This window comes from Patagioenas fasciata, chromosome 15, assembly GCF_037038585.1.
Source record: "Patagioenas fasciata isolate bPatFas1 chromosome 15, bPatFas1.hap1, whole genome shotgun sequence".
Classification (NCBI taxonomy): domain Eukaryota; kingdom Metazoa; phylum Chordata; class Aves; order Columbiformes; family Columbidae; genus Patagioenas; species Patagioenas fasciata.
This window is the reverse complement of record NC_092534.1, coordinates 10,682,257-10,691,294: the sequence shown is the minus strand read 5'-3', so window position 1 is coordinate 10,691,294 and position 9,038 is coordinate 10,682,257. Positions and strand designations below refer to the sequence as shown.

At 54.5% G+C, this 9,038-nt stretch overlaps 1 protein-coding gene across 1 annotated transcript in view; it reads left to right on the top strand.

The window, feature by feature from the left end:
• Window positions 1-1,006: 1,006 nt before the first annotated feature.
• Window positions 1,007-9,038, top strand: part of HS3ST4 (heparan sulfate-glucosamine 3-sulfotransferase 4) — a 52,657-nt gene continuing 44,625 nt past the window's right edge. The window contains exon 1 of the mRNA XM_065851104.2: window positions 1,007-1,857. Coding sequence (XP_065707176.1) covers window positions 1,211-1,857 — 647 coding nt within the window. The 5' untranslated portion in view covers window positions 1,007-1,210. The remainder of the gene's footprint in view (window positions 1,858-9,038) is intronic.

The following is a 9,038-nucleotide window of genomic DNA, read 5'->3' as shown; positions in this document are numbered from 1 at the left end:
GAGGGAGTGACTCCTGGGAGACTCCAGGGTGAGGGACAGGAGGAGGAAGCTGAGGCACACTAAAGCATTTCTTCCCATTGCAAAATCCTTGCTAAAACCAAACCTGAGAACTGGAGGTAGGAAGTGACAAGTGGAGTTGGGAAGAGGTGCCTGCTCTGGAAAAACGGTGAGGAGGGAGGTTCCCAGCTGCACTCTGCTCCACCAAGGCTGGGACAGAGTTCCTGAAGAACATTGTGCCAGCGTGTCATTGGTCCTACCTACTAGTGCAGCTCCTGGCAGCTAAACTGGGAACCCTCCATGCTCTAAATGGCCCTTACCACTGCTGTACCTACAAAGAAGCTGCTGCCTGCCCCTGCCTGCAGCTTGTTACTGCTCCCCAAGCTCCCGGGGACAGCAGGCTGCCCTGTGGAACCTGTCCACTCTGCTCCAGATCCTTAGGGAACAGAGCCAGGACACCTTGTCCCTACTGCACCGGGCTGTCCCAGGGGACCTGCCTGCATGTTCCTCTTCGGGGAGCTGGAGGATATGGGCAGCAATCATGGTCTGGGGGCAGTGGGGTGAGCAGGTAACAATACCGAATGCGCTCTGTAGAAGGCAGAAGGGGGGGCAGGCCGGGACGAGGGGTCAGGGAGCTGTTGCACCGTAATTTCTGCCGAGGGAGAGGGATTTGCAGAGGACAGCGGGCACCGCCTGCTGCCCCGGGGACCCGCGCCCCCGCTGTGGCCGTGAGCGCTGGCGGCTGGGGATGCGGGAAGCAGATGAGGTTGCCGGGGCTGTCCCCAGCACACCGGGGGTCCGCAGGGCTGCCGGTAGTCGGGGCCTGCCCTGCCCAGCGCTGCCGCCGCAGGGCTCCCGGTTCGCCCCGGTGCTGCCCCCCCAGCCCGCGGTGCCGGCGCTCGGCGAGGCCCGGCGCGCTCCCGCGCTCGCGGCGGCGGGGGCGGGCCCTCCCCGCGCCGGGAGCGCGCTCCCGCCTCCCACCCGGCACAAAGTTTAGCAGCAGGAACTCGGGCGGCAACAGTGCGGAGCCGGCGGCAGCGCTGAGCCCAGGCGCCCCGGTGCCCGGCGGGGGCCGGCACCGACCGTGCCATGCGGGGCTCCCCCCCGGCGGCGGCGGGGCGGGGGGGCAGCGGCGCCCCATGCGGCCGGGGCGGCCGGGCGGCGGCTGACACCATGTGCGCCCGGTGCCCGGGGCGAGGAGCGGGGAGCAGCCATGGCCCCCCCTGCCCAGCCAGGGGTGCCGGGCGGGCGCGGCTCTAAGGTGCCCCCGGCGCGGAAGCTCCTCTGCATGTGCAGCCTCTCCCTCTGCCTCACCTACCTGTGCTACAGCCTCATGGGGGGCACCGGTCCGGGCGTCCTGCGCTCCCCTGCCGCCGTCCCCGGCACGGCGGCCCCAGGGGCCCCGCGCTCCCCTGCCGCCGTCCCCGGCACGGCGGTTCCCGGGGCCCCGCGCTCCCCCTCCACCCCGCCGGGCAGCTCCGTTACCCCGGCCCCATCCGCGGCTCCGACGCGGGCCGCCAACGGCAGCCGGGAAGGAGCGGCGGGCGCTTGGCTGCGGACGCCGCTGGCCCCCGGGGAGGTGATCACGGCGCAGAGCGGAGCGTTCGAGAGGGACCCGCAGGAGTCGAGCACCACGGACGAGGAGCTGAGCCGGGCCGGCAGCCCGGGGAGCCGCGGCGGCGGCAGCACCACGCCGGACTACGGGGAGAAGCGACTGCCGCAAGCCCTCATCATCGGGGTGAAGAAGGGGGGGACGCGGGCACTGCTGGAGGCCATCCGGGCGCACCCCGACGTGCGCGCCGTGGGCACCGAGCCCCACTTCTTTGACAGGAACTACGAGAAGGGGCTGGAGTGGTACAGGTGAGGGCGCGGGGCTCCGGGCGCCACCCGCGATGGGGGGATGCGTGTCCGTGTGTGCCCGGCGGGGTCCCGGGGGGCCGTGGGGGGTGTCCCCGCTCGGCCCCGGCAGCTCACTGGGCGGTGGGAGCTAAGGCCAGTGATGGGGGGCGGGGGGCCGCGGCGGGTCGGACACGAGAACCGAACTGCGCTCGGAGGGAGGCCGGCAGGTGCGGGGTGCCGCCTGACACCTGCGGTGGCTTCAAATACGGGGTTCTGATGGGAAGGCGGAAAATGAGTGAAAACATCCATTTTCTGTAACTCCGTGCACAGAGTGCTTGAGCAGACTATAGCAGTTCGGCTGTACTTGGTGTAAAACACGTAGTAATAGGTCAGTAACTAATAATTACAGAAATAAATAAGATTGCAAGTTGTTGCAGGTGATGCTAGGAGCTTTGAGGTGAGGAAGGATGCCGGCTTTTATACAGGCTACATGGTTCAATTCACAGATAGGATTTACTCTTTATTCAACAAGTTCCATGTCAGAAAGTTGGTTTTTTTTCCACTGACAATGTCGAATTCTATTCGTGAAGAAGTCTCCAAGTGTTATTGCCTGGCATATTGTAACATTCTAAGGGAATCTTATGCTAAAAGTTCTGATTATTAGAAAATACTGGACTGCGGTAATGAAGTGTTAAGTGCATTGGCAGCTTTAGCAGATCAGTGAGTTGTGATGGCTCCGGGTTTTTTTCTTTGTCTTTAAAAATCTGGAAACTAAAAATAATGTGGTACATCAGTGGAACTTGCAAATTACTCGTAGTTCTGCAGTTTATGGTTAAACACAACCCATACTATTTTCTTTATAAGAAATAGCCTGTGGCTAAGCTGATAAAGTTGTGTTGTTGGGGTTTTTTTGCTAATGTCGTAGCTGTTTAACCCCTCTGAAAATTAATGAAAAAAACAGAGGCATTAAGTTAGTTACAGCTTGGATTATCTGGTCAGTTTTTATTAAAATAGGTACACAGCCTTCGTGTCAATCGCATTTAAATAAGAGGAACTCCAGGAAATTTTCTGTGGCAATTGTGGAAGCAAAGTCTTCATAGCACTTATTTGGTGTACCATCCACTTGGCTTTGTTGAAATGCTGAGGGATTTTCTTGAGGGACTTCAATAAAGTGGAGATCAGCACTGAGAGAGTGCGTTTGTCTCAGAGTGTTTTCGGTGCGCTGTACCAACGTGGGGAAGGAATAAAGGATTGACTGCAGTTATTGTGTTTGTATATATGATTTCAGACACAGTCTCTTATTTTACTGAATCTTCCTGCAGGAAAGGCTTGCCTTGAAAAATAAGTTTAGAAACTTGCTGGAAAAGGGTAGAAAGCAGCATGTAAAAAGGTTTGGTTTTATTCAAAACAGGCAGAAGAAGATCAAGCACTGAATATGGCAAGTAGGGGCTTTTTCATCTTTAAAGTCAAGCTACAAGAAAAGGGCTAGAGAGTGGGTGTAACTCCTCTGGTGTAGTGAAAGGCACACACAGGTTTTCATTTGCAGCATGCATTTTGAAATTGTTCATCCCCGCAGTAGCTCTGGGGTTTGTGTAGCTGATTTCCAGCACTGGAGCTGTGCTGTAGAGGTGAGAGAAGGAAAGGAGATCAGAGCTGATTTGTGAGGGTCCTGCAGAGCAGCCTGGGGGATAGATGCTGGTCATGAGATAAATAAATGACACTGCTGCTTAACTGCCTTTTTGGCCCTGATGATTTGCCCTGATTGTTTAACCTAAAGCCATTTTCACACCTGCCCGCCCCAACAGCTTGCTGCTCCTTCCTGCTGGTTGGGCCTGGCTGTCGGGACAGGTGGGTGCTCTGGGTTCCCGGTGCTGCTCTGGACCCTCCACTGTCCCAGCCCAGGGGCCGGTGCACTTGGTGCTGTACGAACACTGAACAGAACCAGGGAAGGTGCCACCCACACAGGCAGCTGTTTCTTCCTACCCCTCTCTGAGCTGATCTGATCGAGTGCACTGGGAGGTGACTGCCTGCAGCTGTGGCCCAGGTACAGTAATTGGAGATTTTTCCTACCCACACAAATGTCAATTTTCTTTAAGCAAAGAAGCAACTATTGAAGTGTTTATACCAGCATATCTTTACAGTGACTTCTATCACTTGTTTATATTTTGCATATAACACTTCTTTTTATGCATGATAAACTGTTAGTTTTTAATACTGTCAAGTTTTTCTCATGTAGTGAAATAAGGCAACATCAGACCCTCAGGATTCCTTGCTTTGTCGTTCAATACTGACAGCATCTTCTGGTCCGGCAGCGCTGTAGGGAAGAACAGCAGTTTCCCCACCTTGGTTTTTCCACCCGTGAAATGGAGACAGTACCTAAATGGTGCTGTTTCTTCTGTGTGCGTCCCATGCTGTGCTGTGCACATCTTTGCTACTCTGAGGTCAGTCAGCTCTCCCACTGCCCGGGATGTTTGTTGGGGCTGAAGGTTCTGCAAACAGCTTTTGCCACGGGCTGGAGCCGTGTGCCAAGCCTGTTCCACCAGCGCTGCCGGCTGTGCTGGCCCGGTAACCTTTAGGGAAAGCTGTGCTGTCCGTGGTTGCTTTAGCTGTGCGCTCAAAGTTTAAGTAGAAATTACTGAGCTGAGGTCTTCCTACACTTGCACGGATGTGAAATGGCTCGAAGGCTTGTTCCAGTTGGTTGGTGTTATGCTGACAGAATTGTTTGTGTAATTGTAATTTGTGATTCCGTACATCCTAATGTGCTGTCTGAAGGACAAGTTCAATGATGCAGCTTTCCTTGAACTGCACTTAATACCCCATGTACATTGACTTTTGTTGATAAATTCCCTAGCTTGTGTTTTGGTTTTGGTTTTTTAATGCAGAATGTCACTTGATTACTATTAAACAGTGTGTTAAAGGCTGAGGGGGATGTGACTTTTAACCTTTCCTTCAGTTAACAGTGTGGCAATACTTCTCTCTGGTGTATGTTGCTTGCATATCTTCAGCTCTCTCTCAAGTCCAGGACACTGATACCTGGCAGTAAATATTACCTTTGGTGATGAACTTTTCTGCCATATTGTAAGGGACAAAGTCAGCACTTAGTCCCACTGCGGCTGAAGGTTGCGGCAAGGAGCAGATACCCACCTTCCCTTTGCAAGTCACTGGCTGCTTTCTTTCACCTGCTTGTTCCTCCTAAACCACAGGATACACCGTTGTTACTGGTAGGAACTGCTGCTGGTTTTTAGTGAACACTGAGTGTCCTTCTGCTCCCTCGCAGGCCTGGGGCAGCTCTTGCTGCCCAGGCACAGGGTGACCCCCCAGACCCATGGCCAGGCTGGACCGGAGGCGTTTGCGTGGGCGACGAGCTCTGTGCAGCGCAGCGCTCACGCCTCAGCGGGCATGGCCCATGCCGGGAGCTCTGCCCCGAGCTACCCTGCGGTTGGAAACAAATTGTGAGAGCTGTTCTGACAGTGCAGTGAGGACAGCAGAACATGGAGAGACTTTGGAGGCTCCTGAGCATCGAAGGAATTCAGCTGACACCTGCAAATGCTAGTTACCAGCGCAAATCCGGTGACTGGTCGGGAGGTGTTGGAGGAGAATCACTTTTGGGTGGTGTGTGAAGGGAGCCGGGGCTCACAGCACCAGAAATTACAGTGCTTTAGGTGGGTCCTTCTGCTCATGTGAAGGCCCAGCACAACAGACCTCAGCACTTCGACTTTCTGTAGCTTCCTGAGCCGAGTGGAAGAGCCCAGTGCTCCCAGCTGCCGCCAGCTCAGTGCGGTGAGCTGCTTTGGCTTTGTCAGTTCGTGCTTTCAAGGCTCTCTCAACATCCTATATCTAGCAGAAAAGTGAGGATTCATAACAGTATCTTGAAAAGACGTTTGCAGTTTTAACAAAAATATGTTCTCCACAATGCAAAGAGTGTATCTGATAGTGGTGTCTTTACTTGGAGTTTTAAAGTTCACTGATTTGAAGATTACTCCATAGTTAAATTCTTTGTGTACGTGCACATTACTTTACTCCTTGCCTCCCTCTCGGTGGAGCATTCACGGAGAAGCTGCAGTGCCGTGTCTGTCACCAGACCCCGTTCCTCCCGCTCTGCCCTGTCCCCACGCGTTGAGCACTCACACGGGCGCAGCTCCGTGCGTGGAGCTGTCCTGGTGCAGCCGCTGCAGGAGCAGGCACCGTGACAGGCAATGAAACGGTTTGCATTGACTAATGCTATTTTCACTGCCTGTCTGGGTTTCTTGGAGCATTCTCCCTAACAGCCAGGCCTGTGTGTTATTCTGTGAGCTGCTGCCCTCATACAAATAATGAATAATACTGTGACAGGGAGCTCTTCTCCCAGTAATAAACGTGTGCTCTCGAGCCGGTGGTTCCAGGTAGCAGGTGGCTGCGACTACGGAGCCAGCACTCCCAGTCATGTCCCTGGACACCTGACTGGTCTGTTCTGGGAAAGCGGCTGTCGTGTGCTGTTGTTGCTGTGATGGGCTCTGCTCCCCCAGTGCCGCTTACCGTCCCACCCCTGTGCTGTGCTGGGGGTGGCAGGGCTGTCACCGGGATTGTCTCGCCGCCACGGCCCAGCTCCTGCGGCTGCTGGCAGAACCAGTGTCGGTCATGTCTCGGGATGTGCATTAAGCCCCCCCTGCAGCTTCCCTTAACAGCTGTTGGACAGCAATATCTTGGGGCCGTTGCAGCCTTGGTCCCACACAGTGTGACCCTCACTGTGAGATGTAATTGCATTGCGGGTAATGCTCGTGCCCCTCCCGTCAGCTCTGGATACTCAGAAAATCAAGCCAGTTCCATCAGCGCTGTGAGGCTGTGCTGATGGGCACGGCAGGAACACCTACAGTGGATGGATAGATCGGGCTTTGCTGCTAATGACGGGCACTGCTGCAGATGCCTGGTAGCTGCTGTATTTCTCTGCAAAAGGCCTTCCCAGTGTACTGTGCCCTCTGCACTTCTGGTAACTTAGGGAAAGGGTATTGATTTTTTTTTTTTCTGGGACCTGCTGTGAGTTGGCTTTTGCTGAAATGTAGTGACTCAGCTGCCCTCCCTCTGTGGATCTGATGCATTGGGATTAATCTGGGTTGAAGACTGTACAAGTATTTCCATGTAACATAGCTCTTGCAATACCTTGTCTGCTTCACCTTTCCTAAACCTGGGTTAGATCCTACAGGTGCGCTGTTTTTTCTAGCCCAGTTCTTCCATGCAGAGCCGGCACATGCGTGCAGCACCGACTCCTACTGATGCCGTGGTCCAGCTCTTGGTGAAGCAGGCAGAGGATCTGGGCTGAGTAGGGGCCGGGCTCTCTGCTGGTCGGTTTCACCCATCTGGGGCTGGAGAGAGGCCACTGCAGCATCATACGTGGATTTTCTTCTGCAGCCAGAGCTGCTGGAGTGAATGCACTGTTGCAGAGCTGGGGCTCTCCTGGGCTCTGCCCTCGCTGGCAGCATCTTCTCTGGGCCTTTCCACGCAGTTTCAGCTCCAGGGGTGGGATGCAGGCATGAGTCAGGCCTCTTGGCAGCATTTTATCACCTGATGATGGCTATCCACAGGCTGCTCGGTTGTAGCCATGGGAATGGCAGCTGCTTTCGCGCCCGCAGCCCCACCATGCTGCGCTCGCTTTTCCTGCAAACGGAGTGAGAGACGCGTGGGGCAGCGCGGCGGGGAGAGCTGCGGGGTGCCTGCGGGGCTGCTGCTGCCTGTGGGTAAAGTGGGTTTGTTTGCAGGCGGTGGGGGGCACCTAGTGCAGGGGGGCTGTGCACTGACCCCTCGGCAGCCCCCACGCCTGGCCCAGCTCAGTGCCGGCAGGGCTGCGGCTGCACTGCTGGCTCGGCAGCACGAGGTGGGGAGCACCAGCACCATGTCCCAGCAGTGGCACTGGGGCTGGTTGTGAACCCTGGGCTCAGAAGACCAGCCTAGCAAGGCAGAGATGGCTCTTCCAATAACCCTTGCGGCACGTAGGGAACTGTCATATGTTACCAGGCCTGAAATAATGTTGCCCTGTATTTTCAGAAACACTCTTTCTCTAGAATTATGCTCAATAATCCACTAAGTAAACACTATGGTGCTTTGCTGCTAATGGTTTTAGTGTTACTGGTAGTGTCAAAGTTTGTGAGCTTCGCTCTGTGTGTCAATGCAGTATCGCTCGAGCATGTACACGCTACAAAAATAGGCCTGGGGAAAAACAGCCCCTTTGGAAAAGAGAAAGGCGAAGAGTCAGTTGGCTGCGTTCATGGGTTTAAATGATGAGCCTGACCCCTGCTCGGTTTCTGATTTAGCGAGGCTCGTTCTGCTCTGTGCGAAGCCCAGACCAGCAAAGAAGGAACAACAGGTTCCCAGCAAAAGTTACGGACAAAGGCTTTTGATTTTCAAAGTGAAAATGCCAGCGCAAATTGGTGACACCTTGTATCTAGAGAGGTCGGAGTCTTTTGCTTTTCATGGATTTCTCTTACCTCTTGTTGTCATGGGGACTTCTTTTCCCTGAGTCATTATATCATCCACTTCAGCAGAAATTTTATTGCTTTGGGGGCTGGAGAGGCTCATGTGGGACATTTCTCATTGCTGTGGTGTAATACACAGAGGTAATTTCTTTCAAATGATTTTTGCTTGAAGTGGTTTCAATGAATTGAGAGGGTACAAGTATGAATGAATGGCTGAAATGTTCGTACTGAGTTCAGGTGAGGAACATGCACTATCAAACTTTCCAGAGCATTAAGTGTGGATATTATAATTTCACTGTGGTGTGTATGTAGGCAGCAGTCCATTTTATCCTTTTATTTAGGATTCAAAGTGGTTTAAATTGGTTTTCCCTCCCTTTTAAAAAAATTTAAAAGAAAACCCTAGGTTACAAGAATCTTTTCAATCATGGTGAGAAATTCCCATTTAGATGGAAGGCTGGGCCAGCTTTGCTCCTGGGGCCTGGGCAGGATCGGTCCTGGTGCTGGGAGCAGCTCAGCCGATGCCAGCCCCACCGGAGCTGCTGCCCTGACCATGGCACAAACCAGCGCGTGGCGCCGCTTTCTGCTGCTGCGGTGTCGGGGACGCCGGCGCGCGTCCCCGAGTGTCCCCATGGCGGTCCTGCCTGCCTGCGCGGTCCTGCCCGCCTGCCTGGTGTTTGCTCAGGCGGCTGCTGCTTCCCAGCTGGAGGAGAGTGTTTAAAAGCCAACTGTTTGAAGACTGTGAAAAGGATTCATATT